Source organism: Rutilus rutilus (assembly GCF_951802725.1).
Source record: "Rutilus rutilus genome assembly, chromosome: 10".
NCBI classification, from domain to species: Eukaryota; Metazoa; Chordata; class Actinopteri; order Cypriniformes; family Leuciscidae; genus Rutilus; species Rutilus rutilus.
Window position 1 is genome coordinate 36,005,697 of NC_140215.1, and position 24,790 is coordinate 36,030,486.

General features: G+C 36.8%; 1 protein-coding gene across 4 annotated transcripts in view; it reads right to left on the reverse strand.

Annotated features, from left to right (window-relative positions):
- The window catches only part of LOC311298684 (NACHT, LRR and PYD domains-containing protein 1 homolog), a 29,483-nt gene extending 21,682 nt beyond the window's left edge, over window positions 1-7,801 (reverse strand). For 3 of the 4 annotated variants that reach the window (XR_014628979.1, XM_084421816.1, XM_084421814.1), the window contains exons 1-2: window positions 7,263-7,709; window positions 157-228 (exon numbers count right to left, since the gene is read on the reverse strand). Coding sequence is in view for 3 of the 4 variants with exons in the window: in XM_084421816.1 (XP_084277942.1) it covers window positions 157-175 (19 nt within the window). In the remaining variant the exon portion in view is untranslated. Of the gene's footprint in view, window positions 1-156; window positions 229-1,501; window positions 1,543-7,262 lie in introns of all 4 variants that reach the window. The other variant, XM_084421815.1, reaches the window with a different exon arrangement.
- Between the last annotated feature and the right edge of the window lie 16,989 nt (window positions 7,802-24,790).

Sequence of the window (24,790 nt, forward strand, 5' to 3'; positions counted from 1 at the left end):
AACTGCTTACAAGCAAGAACGTGATTTCATAAGATTCAAAAACGGCATATTCTATAGTGTAGCAAGTACTTATTTGGGCCACTTCACTTTTAATCAGTGTAATGCAGACTTTTTTTTCATATGACTATCTCTGCTTTTACTGTGGTAACTACTTACGCTCTGAGTCTTGGTCCATGGTGTCTCATAAGTGTCTATGACGTGTTGTAGAGAGCTGTCTGAAGTTGTCCTCTAGGAAATGAAACATAATGCACATGGTGTGAGATGGTTGAAGAGAGCTTTTGTGACCCATGGTTAAAGATTACACTATTGGTATGCAGTAAATTAAGTGGCATGTAGTAAAATTAATAACGAAAGTATATCTTAAAGTACACACCCTGAAATAACCATATATGGAGCTTACAACCCCTAGTTTTACAATGCATATCCTCATCTGCATATCATTTGCGTATGATTATTCATCCACGTGATAACTTGTTTAACGGTACCAGACATTAGGAAAGTATAAGATACGGATGTCACATTTCATTAATAAAAATCATTTAGTAGCCTATCCTTGCCTTGTTTTTGAATAAATAAATCAAACAGTGTAAAATACATTTCAGAGAAAGTTTTTCCTCAATCTTTTACACAGGCCAAATAGTAATTTTAATTGATTCATATTTTTAATGGAAACAGATAGACCTTGTTGTGCATTATTTCCACAAAACTATTTTCTCAGACAATCTCCTATTATCATGATAAGCAATTATCTCTGTAGTTAAAACATTAAAATACAGCATGCCACAGCAAAAGTGTTCAAAAGCATTGCATCCGCAACAAATATTTCTATTTATTGAATATAAAAATGTTGTAACTTCTCAGTAATGATTTCATGTAGTTTAAATGTTTAACAACATTAATGAGAATGGCATATTTAATCAATTTTTATATTAGAAGTAAAACGTAGTTTAAATCATTATTTTATTTTTTAAACTGTTATTGTGAAAATACATTGTATTTATGATTAGGACTCATAATAAAGTTTTACGGTTCTACTTAATCTGCCGTTAGATAAGCTATATGCGTATAATGTATGTATATGTTTAATTTTCTTTAGATTATCTGTCTAAAAGTGACCAAAAAGACAAACTCCAGCTCACCATCGGTGTCGCCAAACTGCTCCATCTCCAAAACGTTCGTACGCATGCGTCAGAGTTTGCGTGCAGGTGCGAGGATTTTTACCCCTACTGCAAGTTTGTTTTTATAAAACACAACTTATGCGTCAGAAGTGTCGTACCGTACGCCTCTTTCAGGGGATGTTTTGTGCGTACGCAACGGTTATAAATGAGGGCCCTGGTCTCCTCCTCCCCATGTAGAAAAACTCTGATATTGTGTTGCAGTACTGATGCACCTGCCGTATTATCATTAAAATGTCACATGAAACAATAATACAACTTGTTAGTAAAAAAAAAAAAAAAAAAAAAAAAAAAAGTAGGCCTATCACACCAAATAATTCACTTACCGCACTCATCCGTCCCGCGTTTCAATCATCCCGGCTCTCCCCTACTCAGTTTAAAAAAATTGTAACAATAATAAAAAACACATTATGCTGCACGTCTAGTCGCGGTTTATAAAAACAATAACAATATCGATCGTGTAAGTGAGCAAAACTCATCTCGTGACTGCGAGGCTTAATGTCAGAACATTTATCAATTAGTCCATGAGCCAGGGGGGTTGATCGGTATCAACGGGGGGGCAAATGCTATCATTGTTTTTTGGCAAGGTATACACCCCTAGTATTAGAAAAATCACGATAGCAGTGCAGCGGTGGTAGCGAAATCACTTTTTTCAGCTCATGAAGTTACTAACCCCCTAAAATAAATTCCGTTTTTGAAATCTGGTGTATATCTGGTTTAGGCTCATGCTAGGGATATTGTCAATATTCTATAATATGGTGCTTGGTATCGTTGGAAAGGGGACCTTTTAGGCTTTCATTTAAGCCCAGTACTGAATCTGTCTGACAAACACAGAGGTCACAAGACTTCTTTAAACCAGAAATAACACACATTTTTTCACAATTTCCGCCTAAACTGTATGCTTTCTTTTATCCCTGTGGCATGAAAGAACACCATGGACACAAAACTCAACAACTTCAATACTCAAGGCACTCTGATGACTCAGAAAATGTATAATATACCCATACTATTTATTTGTGAGAGCCTTAAATTAGACTTCTGCAGCCAGCACAAGTCTTCAAATTAGAATAGAGCCAATAGAATGGACAAATAGAATACCCTATTAGTCCAGGGCCAAATGGCCTATTTATTCATGTACAGTTGTAATAAAAAGTAATTGTTTCAATAGTGTTGTCAGCATAACACTTGTAAGTGGTTTAACAAAATGTTTCTATCATGTATTTTGATATTCACCCACTTTCAGTTAGAATATCAGAAAGTAGCTCATGCACGGAATGTTGATGGATTTTGACAGTTTGCCCCGGTTTTTTAAAAAGTCAGTTTTGTGAAAAGATTTTGTTCAGTTGACTGGTTATAACAACACTACCAACTATGCCATCTTCAATCAACTTCCATTGAGTTCCAAGGGTATTAAATGTAAGTACAAAATACCTTTTCTCTTGTGCTTGTGAATTGGTGGGGAATAGTAGCAATGACTAATGTCAGCTTGGCGTTTTTAGCAGGCTAGCTAGCTTGCAGGTTAAACTGGCTGTCATAGATTAATCATAGACTGGCATAGATTAATCTATGAAACAGTGTAACAGTAACTGCTACAGTGCAGTCAGGGCTCTCAAGTGTCACATGACAGTCACTCATTTCGGTCTTTTGTCACGCCCTTTTGCCACACATTGTATTTCTCATGCGGAAAAACTATTTATAATATATTTAATATGCCGCAGCGCCCAAAATGTCTCTGGCCGCGCCAGTCTCATTATGGAATCGGCAGGAATCAATCGCTGTAAAAATCTATTATTGTCTATCCATTATAAAAGTGCATCTATCCATTATAAAAGTGCATCTATCCATAATAAAAGTGCATATATCCATTATAAAAGTGCATCTATCCATTATAAAAGTCCATCTCTCCATCATAAAAGTCCATATCTCCATCATAAAAGTCCATCTATCAATTATAAAAGTGCATCTATCCATTATAAAAGTGCATCTATCCATAATAAAAGTGCATCTGTCCATTATAAAAGAGCATCTATCCATTATAAAAGTGCATCTATCCATTATAAAAGAGCATCTATCCATTATAAAAGTGCATCTATCCATTATAAAAGAGCATCTATCCATTATAAAAGTGCATCTATCCATTATAAAAGTCCATCTCTCCATCATAAAAGTCCATCTATCCATTATAAAAGTGCATCTATCCATTATAAAAGTCCATCTCTCCATCATAAAAGTCCATCTATCCATTATAAAAGTCCATCTCTCCATCATAAAAGTCCATATCTCCATCATAAAAGTCCATCTATCAATTATAAAAGTGCATCTATCCATTATAAAAGTGCATCTATCCATAATAAAAGTGCATCTGTCCATTATAAAAGAGCATCTATCCATTATAAAAGTGCATCTATCCATTATAAAAGAGCATCTATCCATTATAAAAGTGCATCTATCCATTATAAAAGAGCATCTATCCATTATAAAAGTGCATCTATCCATTATAAAAGTCCATCTCTCCATCATAAAAGTCCATCTATCCATTATAAAAGTCCATCTCTCCATCATAAAAGTCCATATCTCCATCATAAAAGTCCATCTATCAATTATAAAAGTGCATCTATCCATTATAAAGGTCCATCTATCCATTATAAAAGAGCATCTATCCATAATAAAAGTGCATCTATCCATTATAAAAGAGCATCTATCCATTATAAAAGTGCATCTATCCATTATAAAAGTCCATCTCTCCATCATAAAAGTCCATCTATCCATTATAAAAGTCCATCTCTCCATCATAAAAGTCCATCTATCCATTATAAAAGTCCATCTCTCCATCATAAAAGTCCATATCTCCATCATAAAAGTCCATCTATCAATTATAAAAGTGCATATCTCCATCATAAAAGTCCATCTATCCATAATAAAAGTGCATCTGTCCATTATAAAAGAGCATCTATCCATTATAAAAGTGCATCTATCCATTATAAAAGTGCATCTATTATAAAAGTGCATCTCTTCATCATAAAAGTGCATGTCTTCATGTTAATTTTATGAAGTATACTTAAGTAAAGTATATTTTTTAAGTATACTTTATGTAGTAAGTATACTAATAACAATGTGTACTTGTAGTAAACTTGTGTACTATTTCAATACTGATTGGGACTAAATTGGCCCACTTTTAGTATTTTTTGTATTTGTAAGAGTAGTAAACTAAGTACACAACTAGGTTTCTCATTTGTAATGCATCTGTACTACAAGTTACTTACAAGTATACTAGTAGTTTACTATTTTAATACAAGTAGTACATTTTTTGTTTATGAAAGTATACACTGAAGTGTACTCTCAGTAAAATACTAGTTTCGTAGTTTATACTGCAAGTATACTTGTAAGTTTTCTTTAAGTGAACATAACATTATACTTATAGTTTACTATTTATATATTATTTTTGCACTTGAAAAATAACTTTAACTGTACTTTAATTTTAAAAATATTTTATTAGCTTCATGCATCCTTTTTTAATCAACACTTGAATGTCAGTAAGTTTCATAAAGAAAGGCAACATTTTAAACAAAAAAGTATAACTAGAGTAAATTGTTATACACTACCAGTGGACTAGCCTACACAAAAATTCAGATATGCAGAATTAGAAACATATCTGTTTTATATCAATATATAATATATACCCGTATTCATAAAGAATCTTAAAGCAAAGAGTAGCTCCTAGTGACAAAATTCAAAGAAAATTCTTCGAAATGTGGCCGTTTACTCTTAAAATTAAAGACCAAATCCCAGTAAAGAAAAAAGTAATTCAGAAAGCATCTTAACCCTTAAAAGAGGTCTTAAGGTCAAAATTGTTAGGAGTACGGACGAGGACTTTTCAGAGGCTGAAGAGATTCTTTAGCAGAGGAGAACATGGCAGAAAGACGAAGAGGGAGAAGAAATGTGTTGCAGACAATGGGACTCAATGACAGTGAGTTAATAAGACACTATAGATGAGATCATGCAGGGATCATGTTTGTGACTGATCTTATTAGAGACGCGCTAACATCTCCGACACGCAGAAATGCCATAGCGCCAGAAATGAAAGTAATCACTACATTACGATATTTGGCAACTGGGAAAATGCAATAATGCAGCAGTGTGTAATGTACAAAGTCGCATGTAATTTCTAAGTGAAGGCTTAGAATAGTAGCCTGACTACGTCAGACTTCCTACTTCCGCTCAATTTCATTTTGCTTCTGTAGTCAGTCTGAGATAGCAGCTTATCTTTCAGTTTTCCACCGGCCTTCAGACGGCCGGGCCAATCAACGAACAGAGGGCGGGCTGAGAGCCGTGACGTGGATGCTGATTGTACCGTGGATGCGTAGATTTACTTCACATAATCTGCAAAAGTCGTTCACAGCCATGTTCACTCCGGTATTTCGCTCTATGGTTTTGTTTTCGCATCATACATGTGTTTACAGTGGAAGTTAGATGCGGCTGAGCATGCGCATAACACACGCCATAACCAAACGTCATGTGATTGGCTTACGGGTAACCAATGATTTTAAACGTCAGACAATCGCCCCCTAGTAAGAGAGAAAACACTTCTCTATTATGCCATTCCAGACTCTGTATACGAAGCAAAGTGAAGTAGCAGAGTCTGGTATAACCAGGCTATTAGAATAGACCCTATACTTAAAATCACTCTTTTTTTTTCCTTCTTGGACAACCAGCCAATCACAGTCTTCAAAAGATTGTGTCATACATAGCAACGGGGTCAGCCCCGCCTCCTCACTAAGATGAAAGTTTTTGTCTTTTCCTTGCTCAGAGTTGCTCTCAGATCGGCCCCGAATCGCTCTTAAGCTAAGACTCCTATGTAAAAGTTTTTAAGCTACATTAAGAGTTTTCTGAGAGGATTCTTAGAATCTTTATGAATACGGGCCCTGGACTTTTCTCTGAGTATAAATCAAGTACACTGAAGTGTAATTTTAATTATATTTCTGAGAAGTACATAAAATGTAGACTGAAAGTATACTTTCTTATTTTAAGTTTAAAAGAAGTATACTAAGTGTGAAAAACACCAGTCTTACATTAGCTACTGCTACTATTCTGCTATTCCCCACCATTTCACAAGCACAAGAGAAAAAGTATTTTGTACTTACATTTAATACCCCTGGAACTCAATGGAAGTTGATTGAAGATGGCATAGTTGGTAGTGTAGTTATAACCAGTCAACTGAACCAACAATCTTTTCGCAAAACTGGCAAAACCTCGTCAAACTGTGAAAATCCATCAACATTCCGTGCATGAGCTACTTTCTGATATTCTAACTGAAAGTGGGTGAATATCAAAATACATGATGGAAACATTTTGTTAAACCACTTACAAGTGTTATGCTGACAACACTATTGAAACAATTACTTTTTATTACAACTGTACATGAATAAATAGGCCATTTGGCCCTGGACTAATAGGGTATTCTATTTGTCCATTCTATTGGCTCTATTCTAATGGCTCTATTCTAATTTGAAGACTTGTGCTGGCTGCAGAAGTCTAATTTAAGGCTCTCACAAATAAATAGTATGGGTATATTATACATTTTCTGAGTCATCAGAGTGCCTTGAGTATTGAAGTTGTTGAGTTTTGTGTCCATGGTGTTCTTTCATGCCACAGGGATAAAAGAAAGCATACAGTTTAGGCGGAAATTGTGAAAAAATGTGTGTTATTTCTGGTTTAAAAAAGTCATGTGACCTCTCTGTTTGTCAGACAGATTCAGTACTGGGCTTAAATGAAAGCCTAAAAGGTCCCCTTTCCAACGATACCAAGCACCATATTATAGAATATTGACAATATCCCTAGCATGAGCCTAAACCAGATATACACCAGATTTCAAAAACGGAATTTATTTTAGGGGGTTAGTAACTTCATGAGCTGAAAAAAGTGATTTCGCTACCACCGCTGCACTATTATCGTGATTTTTCTAATACTAGGGGTGTATACCTTGCCAAAAAACAATGATAGCATTTGCCCCCCCAGATGATACCGATGGACCAAATTTGGGGCCCTGGCTCATGGACTAAATAAGTTACAGTCCAGTCCTGTTCTTACCTTCAGTGAAGTCGACATAGTGTTCATGGTGAAGATATCAAGGCTTTGTCACGAATATTTATTAGTAACATTAATTTCTACACTACAGATCGAAAGTAGTTTGTGGACACGCCTCTTCTGAACTTCCTTTTTTTTGTTTTCGATTTTTCTCCTCAAAGACAGACGGCAAAAGATCATCTCTCCAATATAGTACTGGTGTAAAACATGGAGTTAAAAGACGTGCTCCAGATAATATTGGGCTCCTCTCGTCGAAAAGTCAAGTAAGAGATCGACGGTCGATAAAGTGCGTTTTTTTTTTTTTACCGCGCTCTTCATTCCTAAGATATCAGACAGGCATCGTCTTGCAGCACTTTTGCAAATGCGATCTCGTCCTGAAATAAATTGCAAACAGAACCGCCGAATCAACCACGATCACACACAGTGCTCACCAATTCAGCACAGAAAGTAATGACCTAACTATACTTCGAGAGGGGGTTCAGCGAAAAATCGGCAGCAGGAAGTAGCGCTACCCTCGACTTCCTCGTCGTCCGATTTGTTCTATTGAATCGGTTCATCTATTCTAAACGGTCCTCTCTCTCTCATTTGTAGCTTTGGAAAGTCTGATTCATTATAGAGAATCGTTCTTAATGAAGATATTCAACGATTCGAGTCCAATATAGCATTTCAGGTTATTAATTCTAGTTTTTATAAGATATTATTATTATTTATATCAAACAAAAGTATTTTTAACATTATTTCTGTTTAAAATGATTGGATAGCCTATAGAATAATACTTGGACAAAAGTTAATATTTAGGGGTGTGCATTGGCACTGCCCTCACAATTCAATTCGATTACGATTCACCAGGTAACGATTCGATTCAATTCGATACGATGCATTGCGATGCATCAAAATTCTACTGCACACAACAAGGCAAATTTTTCATCAGTCATGAGGCAATACAAGCAGTCAGATATTGAACAACATATTTTATTGGCTGCTATATCACTCTCCTGTATCTTTGACATAAATGTCATTAAATAAAATAAAATTGAATGGTACAGGGTATTGGATATGGCATTTTCAAACCTGAAAAAAGAAAACATAAATCACTGCTTTCAGTGCTTTGAATGAGAAATGTTTCTCTTCTCTCTGCTTTAGAACCATTTGAAATTAAATAGAGCAATAATAACAGCCAACTTTTAATTTCCAGCAGTGAACATAAGAGTTTTTTTTTTTACACACAGTGAAATAGCAGCTCTAAGACAGGGCACTTCCTGAACTCCTGTGCAAATATAAATCAGTAATCACAGTCACACTATTGTAACAAGATGTCCAGATGTCCGCTTTCCAAGCTTTGGGTGCGTTTTTAAAGGGTAACTAAACCCTAAACCAACTTTTTTTAGTTAATGATCTGTAAGAATGGGGATTTATTAGTGCTGTTCATTGATTCAAGTAGTTTTTTTGACATTTGTGTTTAAAGTGTTTTAATTTTACAAAATATGGTGTAAAAACGTCTGAGTGCTGCCCTCTTCAGGTTGAACAGTGGCTACTGCAGTTGAATTTTCCTATTGGAAGTTGTGGTACCCTCTGACATCAGAGGGTACCAGCTAACCACGCCCTTGCCTGCAGAGAGACGCCCCCTCTCCACTGGGCTCTGCCTACTTTTCCAGCATTTTTCAAATATTGCCAGTGGGTGGAGTCAGGCTCTGACCAGGGGTTTAGTTACCCTTTAATTACCCGTCTATCGCGGTCATCTCCCTCCGCCTCAGCCATCTTGATTGTTGTTGTTGTTGTTATGCCACCGGAAGTAATTGAAACTTCACAACTTTATTGTCCAACTCAAGGCCAGAAAATAAACAGTGACATAATCGATTATGGCACTTTGCCGCATCGATGCTGAATCGGGCATGCTCCGCATTGCGATGCATCGCCGAATCGATTATTGTTGACACCACTAATAAACACAGATGTCTATGGTTGCGGTCAAAATAGGCCTAAATCATTTTAGGTAAAAATATTTGAACTTCTAGACGCTTCAAATAGCTTTAAAGGCGTGGTTGATTATGATTTATCTTGTCTAACATTAGTTAGTGTGTAATGTTGCTGTTTGAGCATAAACAACATCTGCAAAGTTACAACGCTCAAAGTTCAAATGGAGATATTTGCTTTTAAAGAAATAGTTTTTTAGGACTACAACAAAAGACACATGAAGTCACCAGTGCAGCGGGCAAGCTTGGAATAAGGAAAAGCTTAGATTCAGCGGATGGAGTTATTGCTTGAAAAAGATGACCTGAACACCCAGGGTGTCTACAGATATAAACAAGTTAAATTTAAGACTTTTTAAGACCTTTTTAATGCCACTTTGAATGAAATTTAAGACCAAACCTGTGATGGAAATACACATTATATTACATGCGTATATGTAATATTTAACCCAAGTAATTTAAATAATTTAATATTCACTACTTGTTTATTGAACTAAAATCAATGTAACATTTGCAATCGTGAGAATATTCAGCAAAATAGCTCCTGTCATGTTATGTTACTCAGGGTTTTTCCTGGCTCAAAATGAGGCGGAGGTAGTAAAATCCTAATAATGTATTTTAATAATAAGATAATTAAATTTGTATTTTTTGTAGATCATCATATAGCCTAATGTGTTTCCCACATTGTTTTTGTGGGTGGAGCTTGGTACCTCTAGGGGGGTCCGGGGGCATGCCCCCCTGTAAGAAAATTGTGTATATTTTAAAGATAAATTAATTAATCTGGTGCACTTTGAGTCACCCAAATCCACTGTTAAAAATAAATAATCCACCCGCCAACCGCCCATATTCTTTGATTTAGATATCTGCATCTGATCATCACATTACAATTATTCAAATTCTCAGTGTTAAGCATGATAATATGGTAACATATCACACTGAAGTAGGCTTAAAATGAACATTTATTTAAAATAAAAGTTCTTCTTTTGGCAAAATTACATTTCCTTATTAGCCTAAACAGAGGCTTTTCTCCCTTCAAACTTAAATTGTCAATGTTTCATTACATCACTGTTTGAAAACACAAATTTTTTGTACCTTTTATAAAGGGCATTTTTCCCCTAATTTTATTAAATGTATGCTCCATCTTTCATTTCAAATTCTTAAATTTGATCAATATATTCAATAAAAAAAAAAGACACTAGGCTGTTACCAATCAAATTAAATAATTTACATTGAAAAATTATAACTGTATTAAATTAGATTATTTTAAATATTTTTGAATATACAAATAAGGAATGTTGAAAAGAATGATAATTTATGAAACTACACCGCCAGTAGGAGGCGGCAGGCGAGTCATTGAGTCATTCATTCAAACGATTCGTTCAAACGGCTGATTTATTCAGAATGAGGCAGTTTATGAATGGGTAATTGAATCTTTGACTCAGACAATTCGTTCAAAACGCTGAATCATTCAGTAATGCTGCTGCAACAAGTGTTGCTGTGAGATGCGCGATGGTTCTGCTGTGATCTTTGTTTGGAACTATTTTCGCTGCTGAAACAGAACAAAAATAGTCATTGCGTCTAAAATGTAAGTGACTTAATTTTAACTATTTGTTTATTGAACTTATGAAATCAGTCTCGGTTTCAATCTTGATGGCATTCAGGAAAACAGCTCTCTGGTCGTTTGTATAGCCTATATTGTTTCTTAACTATAATATGTTATAAATAACTGCGTGAGCCTCAACAGCGCAACATTGTTACCGTCAGTACATTAGGTAACGTTAGGCCTATATTATTATCAACTATAGGCTATCAATCGCCACTTACATTAAATGAAATAAAACAGAATCATCCTCACGTTTTCGGGGATTCCCATAGTTATTTGTTATTGTCGAGAGCCGGAGGCGGCACGAAATTTGACGGAGGCGGCCGCCTCATAATTCTCTATGCAGGAAAAACCCTGTTACTTAACTATATCACATGTTATAAATAAAAAAACTCAACATTTTGAATTTTTACCTCAGTATGTTTCTTTATGTTTGCCGTTATGCTCATTTGTTTTGATTTCTTCCTATAAAATCTATCACAGACACAGAGACAAGCAGCGCGAGCCTCAACAGCTATATCAGAAAAAGCCTACATTATCATTATCAATAGCTGTTTATGTAATCAAATCTGAATCATTCTGGCGATTCGATGCTTCACTGGTTATTTGACGGACATTAGGTCCGTCAGACTGGAGAAATTTTTGCGGTAACATGACCAGAAATATTTAAGACCTATCGAATCTGAATTTAAGACATTTTAATACTTTTTAAGGCCTTTTATTAGGAAAACTTTACTTAAGACTTTTTAAGGACCCGCGGCCACCCTGTGCAATATTGATATTTCCAGACGCCTGAACTTAAGAGGGGACTGAGAAATGTGTGAGAAATGGAGGTTGGTCCGGCCTCGGCGGGACTAAAACATTCTCTTTTCCCCTTTCGTCGGTGAGTGACGCGCGAGGGCGGGGTAGCTTTCTTGTAACGTAAAGAAAGCTAGCCACGTGACCGGCCACTTCTGACATCCCTTGTGAACGGCGCAGTTTGCGCGGCTCGAACAGAGACAGAGAGAGCGGGAGGTGCGAGGCATTTGAAACAACGCCTCGTAGGAAATTTCGCTTTTAGAAGAAGAGAGAGTGTGTGTCGCAGCGGCGAACACACATGGCAGAAGAAGGATATGTCGCCGGATAGCTCAACAGGCACGGATGGCTCAAGGCGACGAAGACGGCCGGCTTCCTCAGACACTGTCCTAAGCTTGCTGGTTTGCTTGCTTCAACGGCGGCGGCTTCTCAAGATCTAGCGATGCGAAGAGCTTCGCTGAAGAGATGAAAATCAGAGTTCAGCCTGTTGAGCCCGTCTTTATATACGCTAAGCCACACCCATTCTGGCGGGCTGTGGCGCGAAGCGCCCTCATTGGGCGTGACGACACACAGGGCTCACCGTTAGGCTGCAGCAGTTGCCACAGGTCAGCCAATGAGCACGCTTATACAGCCTGCTATGGTCTGCTGGCTGCTGCACTGTGTTGACAATATACAAAAATTAAGGATAATTTTTTGGCTTCAGATCTCGAGAAACTTTACCCGTAGCGTAAGCAACTTACGCAATACGAGAGAACCTCTCGTAAGAGAACCCTGAGTTCATTAGAGTTCAGAGTATTCTACTCAAGCGTAGAGGTGAGTGTGCATTTGCCTAGCATTTGCCTATTAGAACAGCCCCTTCTCTACCTACTTTCAAGTCTATTAAAAACCTGCCTATTTTATTTTGAATATTGATTCTTTTTTTTGGTTGGTTTTATTAAAGCTGCAGTTGGTAACTTCTGTAAAAATGTATTTTTTACATATTTGTTAAAACTGTCATTATGTCCTGACAGTAGAATGTGAGACAGATAATCTGTGAAAAAATCAAGCTCCCAGTGGTCCTATTGCCATTTGCAGAAATACACCGCTCCCGGTAAGAAACAACCAATCAGAGCCAGGAGGAGTGTCTTAGCAGTGTCAATCATGCTTGTGTACGCGCTGATCATCACCCCCCTCTCTCGCACAGCGCGTACCGTCGTTCAAAATCAAGATAGCCGGTGTGCCGCGCAGCTGTGCTAATGGCGGACAAACAACCAAAACTGCCAATTTCTCGAGTGGCACCAGCTCATACAACAAAGACAGGTAAATGGAAAAAGACCGATGACGATAAACAAGCCCGTCGGAGCCCATTGACTCAGTGTCAAAACTCTAGCCGCATAACATACAGATAAAATGTCACGCACTGTGCAAAGCAACAATAGAAACCTGCTAATTCACTGGCTTGTCATGTTGCTGATATAATGCACTAGCAAACCTTATTTAGCATTACACATCGCTAGAATAATTACTTAGATACTGTAACGTTACCATTTTTATCTTGCTAGCTATTTATAACTTATAGAAAGAGTGCAACGTTATGAAGTTACATTACATGTATTGCAAAATACGTAATGATTTGAGGACCAAGTTTGTAGTCAAAGTATGGGCAGGCCATAGTCAATGTAAAGCATATTGTTGATGTTTCGTCCCTACCAGTGAATGTGCGATAACTGTTTATCCGCCGTCATCAGTGTCCCTGCATGTTTACTAGCCTGCGTGTTCATGGCAGGCTCCGCTGTGGAGGGAGGGCTAGCGCTAAAATACATCTTATTTGTTGATAAAGATAGATTTTTTTATTACATGTGATTCTGACATGATGTCACTGCTCACTGCATGCACTGCGCTCCTGTCCGCTCGTCTCAGGTAAATAATGCGTCTTCCAGCTCAGCGGTCGGAGTCGCGCGTTCATGTGTTTTGGGGGCGTGGCTTTGGAAGGAGCCCAGAAGGGAGGGGTGAAGTGAATGGAAATAATGAGCTGTCTTTAAAACAGTCGTGAGAGGTCTACAGACACTCGATTTTTATACTTTCTTTTTCAGAGTACTTACATTTTAATTATGTATTGATATATAAATAAAGTTTAAACACATTTGGAAAAGAAGTTTTTTAGACAATTCTTAGACAATTTTATGTCCATCCTGATTGATTTTTCATCGTTGAAATAACATTATTTCAGCCTCAGGGTGCAAACCTGATGAAAAAACAATGTTAAATTTCAACGTTGATTCAATGATCTTTTGGTTAATGCATTAAATTGAAGGTCTGCTATCTGGGTACACCATTGAATCACCACATTTCAACATACTAAAACAGACATTTTAACTCACCGATTCCCTTGTGTATTATAATGATATTTCTTATTTTCTTTCAGGGTTTCACCGGATGACACAGCGATGGCCTACTCCATTGGATTTCAGCACGACGACGGTCACGGATCAACAGGATAAAGGTAAGACCTTTCCGAAAACGATTCAACTTTGCTTCTAAACAAAATATCTACAAAACATCCAGGGTTTGTTCCTCGCAAATATATCTCTCAATAAAATCTAACAACACGATTTTGCACAACTTCTAGCTCACGCTTCTCTTCTCGTGTTTTCTCTATCTTTTTTCCTCGAACGGCTTTCCTAGGGGGCAGAGTCCGTTTGACCTAATTACACGTCCTCACCTGCGCAGCACAGATCACGAGATCAAAGATGGAACTAAGGCTACGTTCACACTGCAGGGCTTAATGCTCAATTCCGATTTTTTGAAAGAAATCGATTTTTTTGCAAGGCCGTTCACATTTCCAATTAAATGCGACCTTTTGTGATCTCCTGTGTGAACGTGAAATGACCCAGAAGTGACCCGCATGCGCAGAAGAGTACTCAACGGTCAACGACGTCACTTGTTGTTTGCGGAAGTAGCTAAACTTTAACTGTGATTCTCTCTCACACACACACACACACACGAGCTCGCGCAGTGACCGTTACACAAGAGCCAGACAGCAGTCGCTGACCTAACTAATATCAGATTCAGCACAAATAAGTTAACATAACGTATTTATAATGGCCGTGGGCTTTTATTTTTATTTTTTTAATTAACGGGCTCGTCGAGGTCGACCCGTTCGGCAGATTGACCTCAGCTCGACGAATATGCAGTCCGTTTTCAAACCGACGACTACTTCAACGCAGAATTATGACGTTTTTCGCGTATCAATGACGTGCGGGTCGGATACATGCGACCGACCGTTCAGACTGAAGTCGCATTTCAAAAGATCGGATACCTGGTAAATCCGTGTATCATTCGTTCAGTCGTTTTTTGAATTAATATTGAATATAGAAAAATGAGAAAACGGTTCCTTTTTCGTTTTTTCATTTTTTACAAAAAAAAACAAGAATTCAGCTGGATTTCTCGTTTTTCTTTCTCAGTTAGAAAAATGAATAAACAGCTTGAATATTCGATTTCTACACGTGGGCGGGAATTAAAAGCCCCTTTCCTCTGATTTGTCAGCCGAAGATCAAACTGTTCCGTCATCAGTTCTGCACAGCAGAATAAGAGTCCTCCGTTGTGCGGATTCTTAACGTATTTATTGCAACTACATTTAATCTTTTTCTCATCAAACCACCAGACTAACGAATGTCTCGACATAACCCATACGGGGGAATAGACTAGATGGGGCTTTCTTCTGTGTATATATAAATTCACCTACGCTTTGCATCAGCTGGCTATATGGGCAGGATAAATGACGGCTGTTAGCCTATCATTGTCGCCCTCGCCCAGTAATTTAAAAAATATATATTATAAATTAAGATATAAATCAATATAATTAGTTGTAAATTAAATATTTTTAACACTAATACAAAAAGAAAAGAATAATGCATTGACTATATAATTGGCCTATATTAACGTTAACGTATAAACTGTCATTCAGACTGACTAGCCTATCTAACAACTGGAGAAGTTTTATGATGTAGGCCTTGTGTTTTATTAAAATTTATTATAATTTATATCTCTAGGATGCGCGCTTGTGCGTGGTGCGCCGGGTCATGTTGAGAGGGAAACACGTGCGTCACATCGTTGTAAAAAAAGCATATTCATAAATAGTGTAAAAGACCGGTAAATAAAATACAATATTAACATTATAAACACTATTAATAACATAATATGCTATTTTAACGAGAAACTGAAACTGTACAGAGCAGACGTTGGTTTCGGGCATCTCTTATTCGTCCAGTAGCCTATCCATATTTGCAATGTAACATTTGGATGCTAATTAATAATGTAAAGAAGACATTCGTTAGTCTGGTGGTTTGATGAGAAAAAGATTAAATGTAGTTGCAATAAATACGTTAAGAATCCGCACAACGGAGGACTCTTATTCTGCTGTGCAGAACTGATGACGGAACAGTTTGATCTTCGGCTGACAAATCAGAGGAAATGGGTGTTTAATTCCCGCCCACGTGTAGAAATCGAATATTCAAGCTGTTTATTCATTTTTCTAACTGAGAACGAAAAACGAAAAATCCAGCTGAATTCTTGTTTTTCGTTTTTTGGAAAAAATGAAAAAGGAACCGTTTTCAAATTTTTCTACTTTCAATATTAGTCCGTGTACGTTTTGATAGTTTGTTTTTTCGTTTGAACCACAAAACAAAATAACGAGAAACCACCTTTTTTTCGTTTGTCGTTTCAAACCAAAAACAAAGAAAAGGTAAAAAAAAAAAAAAAAGACCGTTCTCCCGTTTTTGGTTTCTGAATCCAAAACCGAAAAACGACTAAACCAAATTCAAATAACGGTCCGATTTTGGTTTTTTGAAATTCCTTTTTTCATTTCTCCGTTTGAAGATCGAAAGACAGGTTGGCCAAGTGACCCGGAAGTAATAGTAAATATAGCCTATCAAAATAAAAGCCAAGCTTTTAGAACGGTCATAATATGCAGCACTAACGTTATACCAGAGTAACGTTAGAAGAAAAAAAAAAAAAATCAATCAATAAATAGGCTTATATAAACCTGGACCGAAAGAAATATGTTAGCAACAGTAGTTTATTACGGTGATTTAATATCTATTATTAGGGTAGACTGTGTACAGTTGAGACACCTTAAATAACTTGCGTTCGCAGCAAGCACAAGTTGTGATTTTTTGCTGTGCATGTGCGTATTAGTGTCCTCTTTGATCGTGGGAAATTTGAACGACGCATCTCCGATCCGAAGATATCGGAAACGTTTTTTTTCTAAGATATGACGTTCACTTCACCATGCACTCTCCACAATGAATAGCTTATTATCCTTGTGTGACTGTTAAACGTAACGGCAAACGTTATCACCACAAACGTTAATCACCACAAACGTTATTCTGTGCCCTAAAAAATGGCATATTTCATGGTATTGTGTCATGCAAGGTAATTGCAAAATCTAGAGAAATGTGCGAGGTGGCCAGCGGGGGATAGTTGAGACACGTGTATCAACTGTACCCCCGATAGAGTTAGGTCACACACTGTTTAGTTGTTCAGTTTTATGATAACAGGTTAAACGTCGTAATTAGCCAGCATAGGACGCAAATGAAAATAAAATTTGATATTTGTGATATTTAAACTGTGTATTATTAATGAATATTGTTACATATATTGTTCCTGCTTTATACATTTTAACCAGTGCTAATTTAAATAAAATGAATGAATAAATGGATGAATAAACAAAAATGTTGCCCAATTGTTATTTTCTTTATTTGTCTTTATTTTTATATATTTACAATGAATGGTTAGTTACCTTCACATCATTAAAAATGGGTGTCTCAACTGTACCATGCACTGTCTCAACTGTACCATATATGGGTACAGTTGAGACAAAGTTGAGACAAAAAGCAGCTTATTTTTATGAGCTAATTGTGGAAAATATCAACTACTTGTGGGTATTATTGATTGATAATATCTTAGTCTACAAGCTAATGAAATGTCATGTGGCAATTCACTTCTTTTCAGTATCTATTTTTGCGTGAAAAATCAAAAGTGTCTCAACTGTACTCAGTCTACACTGTAAAAAATGATTTTTTGGTGAAGTAAATACTACTGAAAAAAAAACAATGTAATTTACATGAAAAAGTTAGTTCAGGCAAGAATAAAAAAAAAAACTAAGTAAATTCCATATCAGTACTTAATTCAAGCGAGTAGAAATGAAAGCGTAAATATCAACTCAATAAAATTAAGTAAAAATGACTCAACTTTTCTGATACTGGGGTTCCCATCATGCACTGGACCAAGTATTGAGGTCTTTGCATTCACATGATGCTTAACATCTGACATGATGTAATATAAATTACTTAGATAATCTAAGTAAAACACATACTATAAATGACTGGTATAATTCAATATTATTGTTTGAGTGAAATGTAATGCAAAGGAAATTTCAACTAAATCGATAATAATCAACCTTTTACTAGCCAAGTTAAAATGACTTATTTTCTTTGTTACTTTCACTTAACTAGGTTAAGTAAAGTTTACTTAATTCCATATTCCAAGTAAATTTAACTGAAAGATTTCTAATTAAAGCTACTGATAAATATATTTAGGATTTTACTTGGCAAATCTTTGTAAATTTACTAGCATTTTCTGAGTGGAAAAAGTTGCCTAGCTTTTTTCAAGTAAATCCTACTCCAAATTTTTTTCAGTGTACCCTATACACATCACCAGTCACGTTTAATGAGCGCATTGTTTGGTTCAATACAGTTGGTAATATAGGTTAACCTAAGAACTTATTGTGTGTGCAGAGTTGTTACTGTTAGCGCTATATTATATAATTAAATTAATATTTAATGTGGTTTCCATCGTAATGGACCAAACTGTTCCCCCTTTCTACCAGCTGGTGGCAGTATTTAAATGACTGACTGTCTTTGGTAACTGTTTTAAATCAAGATGACTGATACAGATGTATTTATTGTTTTTCATTTCATTTAGTTTTTGATTTTGATTTTATTTGCAACCTAGCTATCATCATCATCATTCACCCCCAGACCAGAGTTAAACCTGCATGCCCTTCTGTTTTAACCTGATTCTAACACTGCTATCAGCTTCTTTGCAGCTCAGACAACAAACTCACATCAGAAATGTCCTAATAGGCCATCTGGCCAAAAGAATGATTTACCAGTGTGCTATATACTGTGTGAATCTTTCTTCTCTATAATCCATATTATCTATAATCTCTATAATCCATAGAGAATCCATACAAATCTTAAACATTTATTCAACATACAGTATATAGCACATACATGCTTTCAAAGGCATTGCATGTACAATCTATGCCTGCAGAACATTAACTGTGAAGCCCTAAGGTAAGAACATTTTACAAGGTCCTCAAAAGAAAGTCCAAAAACATAATTACATTACTAAAAACAGGCTGTCAACGCTGAGTACATCAGCAATAACTGCAACAATACGTTTCCAGTAACTTTTGAACAGTCCTGCTTATTGACTTGGACAAATCTTTGCCCATTCCTCTGTACAGAACAGCTTCAACTGTTGGATGTTGGTGGGTTTCCTCACATGAGCTGCTTGCTTCCTCATCCTTCCACAACATTTCAATCATTTTAAGGTCAGAACTTTTGACTTGGCCTTTCCAAAACATTCACTTTATTCTTCTTTAAACTAGGTGGGTAGATTTATTTTGTCATGCACACACCCATTTATTTTGAATTTTTAAATATCCACACACCCTGATTGTAATTTGTAAGTTTCAATGATTTTAATGTCAGTCACCCTTTTAATTAATTCCTTATGATTGTATTTATTCGTAATGGAAAGCTCATCCTCATATACTGATTGGCTTCATCACTGTCTCCTCTCCACCAGTAAGCTGGTGTGTGGTGAGCATTCTGGCGCAATATGGCTGCCGTCGCATCATCCAAGTGGCTGCTGCACATTGGTGGTGGTTGAGGAGATTCCCCCCTTCTATGTGAAGCGTTTTGAGGTCTCAGAAAAAGCGCTATATAAATGTAACGAATTATTATTATTATTATTATTAAAGGTTGGTGATAATTGTGTAGTGTTGAAATCAGCTACTGTTGGACAGTATTCTCTGTGTAAAGAATCTAAATAAGTATTTTATATTTTGCTTTGACAGAATCACACTATTGAAAGAATTTGGCCTGAAATCAACAATAGGGTGAACTACCCTTTGAAAGTGGCATCGGTCCAACTGGTGGATCAGGAGGCGTTGGATATGGAGGACAGCATGTCCAAATTCTGTGTGTCATCCTTGACATGCCAGTTGGCTCGGTTTGGAGTTGACCGTGTTGTGCAAGCGTGGAATGCCCACAGGATTCCAGGTTTGTGTTGGGGTTTGTCTCAATCAAATTTGAGTCTGATTGCATGTCATCTCAAATTTTGAAAATACGTTATAAAATGTGTGATGCCTGTTCAAGCTTTTTTGATTAATGACAATGTCACGCGTTTTGTATACTATTTTAAGTGGTTTTCTGATGAACATATTTTTAAACTTGTTTAATAAAACACATGCAGATCATAAGTGAGTTCTGAGACCATCAAGCATCATTGAGCTGTGTACTGTAACATTAAGTCCTAGGTAATTTTATGCAACATTTATTTATTAAAAAACATTTTCATAGTGATTTTTGGTAAAGCAAATTCACATTTTACCATGCAAATCCTAAATGTTATGTTGTAGTAAATAACAGAATAATTTGCCTAATAATAACAACATAGTTATCCTTAAGCTATCGCAGATTGTTCCCCCTACACATGAAGCAAGATTGTGGGTCAGCTTCTCAAATGCACAGTTAGACAAAGTGGGATGCATTTTCTTTTAAAAAAACAATTTTGAAAAATTCATTGTATAGCTTGAGCAATGTATCCTTTTTATCTTTACTTCTTTTAGGAAAGGGAATCCCCAGTTACTTGGCCAGAGAGGGATGCCCAAAAAGTGTATCCACAGACCCTTTGCCAGAGTCATCAGTGGCTGCAGATTGGTATGAGCAAGAGGTGGGATCATTGACAAGAGTGTCACACTTTGGTACCAACCCCTTTCAGAGTGCACAGGACCAGGAAGCTGCAGAGAGGGAATTTGCTCTGCAATGGCCAGATGTGAGTGTAATGCTGGACAATGCTGTCAACAATCAGCCAGAAAATTTTAAGTCTGGACTCCAAGGCCTGATTGATTTGACCAGAAGACATTGTCAGCGTTGACAGTGCTTTAGCGACATCAGTGACATGCTTTAGCCTCAGTGTTCCCAGGACATCATCCCTCAGTGGCTTCCAAAAACCAGCACTGCTAGTGTTTATGCTTTCTGTTGTTTATAATTGTTTTTGTTCTTGCCTTAGCAATATTTTCAGTTAAAAGAAATTCTAACAAATGACAATTTAAAAAGTTTACATGTGGTAAGTTAGGTGCTCAGTTTAGGTTATTAGTTTAGTTATTCATCATCCACAATTATATATGATGTAATGCATTTTGCACAGTTACTAAAATGTTACAGTTTAGTAAGACAAGGTCAGGTCAAACAGATTTTTCCAATTATTTTGTTCTCTCTGAAGCCTGCAAACCTGCTATTATAGACCATTATAATTGGTGTGAGTATTTGTTATAAGACCCCTCCGTTTGTAGACAAGCCCAAACATAAACTCCATGTATGAGGGTTAGTGCAAGTGTTTATTGCGTTTATATATTTTCTCTTTTGCTTTTGGTTGGGTATACCTGTACATTTGTGGAGTGCTGGGGCCATCAGGAGCTGCACAATTCGCATGTATTGCTTGCAATGAAAGCTTCTTCACTTTATATGAGTAACTGTTGTATGTTAGACTTCAGTGTATGTAAGTATATGATTATTTGTTGTAATTAGTAAGTTATAGTCATGTTGTTTGAAAGGCCTTTGCTGCTTTTGTAATGATGCCTTAGTTCTTATGTTCAGTTGTACATGCTGTAAATGTGATGTGTTTTGTATTTTATGTAAAACATTTTTTTTTAAAATCACTGTATGTGTATATTCCCATTCATGATAATGTATAACGTTGTATTAACGTATACATATAAAGATTGGTGCAGTTTATTAAAACAACAAGAACTCTGTACAAAACATGTAGACCTCTCTGCTACCATGCACTTTACATGTTTGGAGGTTTGGAAGGTTTGTGATGTTTAGTAAAATGAAAATCATCAGTAAGCATTAATGTTGAAAAGTCAACGCTTTATTTTGAAAGGTCATTCCCTGGCGCTCAAAAAACTGCGCGAAGAATTCAGATTACTGCTCATTTGCACCTAGGGGAGACCACCGCCGATTTGACACCTGCTGCATTTCCGTGAATGTAAGATGAATTACCAGCAGGATAAAGCCACCCTCTGGCGTGGACCCAGAACCATACAAATCCAGGAAGTGGACATCACCCTGGAAAATATTGCGAGAATATTTAAGGTAAAAAAAAAAAGATCAAATTCAAAGTGTAGGCCTATCCGAGAAGAGGTATACAGGTCCTTCTCAATAAATTAGCATATTGTGATAAAGTTCATTATTTTCCCTAATGTAATGATAAAAATTAAACTTTCATATATTTTAGATTCATTGCACACCAACTGAAATATTTCAGGTCTTTTATTGTTTTAATACTGATGATTTTGGCATACAGCTCATGAAAACCCAAAATTCCTGTCTCAATAAATTAGCATATTTCATCCGACCAATAAAAGAAAAGTCTTTTTAATACAAAAAAAGTCAACCTTCAAATAATTATGTTCAGTTATGCACTCAATACTTGGTCGGGAATCCTTTTTGCAGAAATGACTGCTTCAATGCGGCGTGGCATGGCCGTAATCAGCCTGTGGCACTGCTGAGGTGTTATGGAGGCCCAGGATGCTTCGATAGCGGCCTTAAGCTCATCCAGAGTGTTGGGTCTTGCGTCTCTCAACTTTCTCTTCACAATATCCCACAGATCCTCTATGGGGTTCAGGTCAGAAGAGTTGGCAGGCCAATTGAGCACAGTAATACCATGGTCAGTAAACCATTTACCAGTGGTTTTGGCACTGTGAGCAGGTGCCAGGTCATGCTGAAGAATGAAATCTTCATCTCCATAAAGCTTTTCAGCAGATGGAAGCATGGAGTGCTCCAAAATCTCCTGATAGCTAGCTGCATTGACCCTGCCCTTGATAAAACACAGTGGACCAACACCAGCAGCTGACATGGCACCCCAGACCATCACTGACTGTGGGTACTTGACACTGGACTTCAGGCATTTTGGCATTTCCTTCTCCCCAGTCTTCCTCCAGACTCTGGCACCTTGATTTCCGAATGACATGCAAAATTTGAGCAACCACTGAGCAACAGTCCAGTGCTGCTTCTCTGTAGCCCAGGTCAGGCGCTTCTGCCGCTGTTTCTGGTTCAAAAGTGGCTTGACCTGGGGAATGCGGCACCTGTAGCCCATTTCCTGCACACGCCTGTGCACGGTGGCTCTGGATGTTTCTACTCCAGACTCAGTCCACTGCTTCCGCAGGTCCCCCAAGGTCTGGAATCGGTCCTTCTCCACAATCTTCCTCAGGGTCCGGTCACCTCTTCTCGTTGTGCAGCGTTTTTTGCCACACTTTTTCCTTCCCACAGACTTCCCACTGAGGTGCCTTGATACAGCACTCTGGGAACAGCCTATTCGTTCAGAAATTTCTTTCTGTGTCTTACCCTCTTGCTTGAGGGTGTCAATGATGGCATTCTGGTCAGCAGTCTTACCCATGATTGCGGTTTTGAGTAATGAACCAGGCTGGGAGTTTTTAAAAGCCTCAGGAATCTTTTGCAGGTGTTTAGAGTTAATTAGTGAATTCAGATGATTAGGTTAATAGCTCGTTTAGAGAACCTTTTCATGATATGCTAATTTATTGAGACAGGAATTTTGGGTTTTCATGAGCTGTATGCCAAAATCATCAGTATTAAAACAATAAAAGACCTGAAATATTTCAGTTGGTGTGCAATGAATCTAAAATATATGAAAGTTTAATTTTTATCATTACATTATGGAAAATAATGAACTTTATCACAATATGCTAATTTATTGAGAAGGACCTGTACAATAGGCCTATAGGTTAGGCATAATATTGGTTTAGCCTAAATTTAGTCTTGAAAGAAATAGTGTAATGTTATGTTAAGGAGTCTGGAATGCCCAAACTCGGCAACAAAGTAAGGTTATGTTTACAATAAGCTCCTGTTAAAATAGTTTTTATAGGTAAAAGTGCATGGTATGAGGGCTAATTTATGTTTATATGATCCACCTCAAGTGCCTTATTATGATGATGGAATTTTAGTGACACTGATATGTTGAGCACACCTTATCTGTGAGCTCTTAGCTTTCCAAGTAGGCCCAGCAGCAAAATCAGTTAGTTTTAGTGTTTTCTGAGCCTGTTAGCGCCAAATTGGGTGTAATTGGCGAGCAGGAGCAAAATTGCGCACGTTTCCATTCAACACATACTGTAGACCACAGCTGCAAACTTATCTGTGGAAATTGTATTGTGTGTTTCCCAATACTTTCAACACTGATAAATAATTCTTAATCTTCACCGACCAAACAGCGACGTTATTATTTTCACTGTTTGGGGTGTCATTTTCATTACTTACTCATGTACAGTAAAATAATTTTAGCGCCACCGGTAAGGGTTGACATGGTCAATGGCAAGCCGTTTTAACATTTAATCTTTAAAACCTACTAGTCTCTATTTTCATGCTACTAGTACTTATTTTTTAGACTCTAGTATCTATTCCATTAAGTACTAGTGCTTATTCATTAGCTTCTTTAGATACTAGTGCCTATTCTTTAGATACTAGTACCTTTTTAAAAGATACTAGTAGTTATTCTTTAGATTCTAGTGCCTATTAAATTGGTACTAGTAGTACTTATTTATTAGATACTAGTGCTTATTCATTAGTTACTAGTACATATTCATTGGATACTAGTACCTATTAAATAGATACTAGTAGTTATTCATTAGATACTAGTACTTATTTCAATAGTGACTAGTAACTATTCTTTTGTTACTAGTAACAAATTAATTGTTTTGCCATTGACTTCTATGGGGATCTGTCATTCAGATATCAACTATTCAGTTCTGACTAGTATGTATTCCAACTGTGACTAGTACATATATATTAGATACTAGTAGTTATTCATTAGGT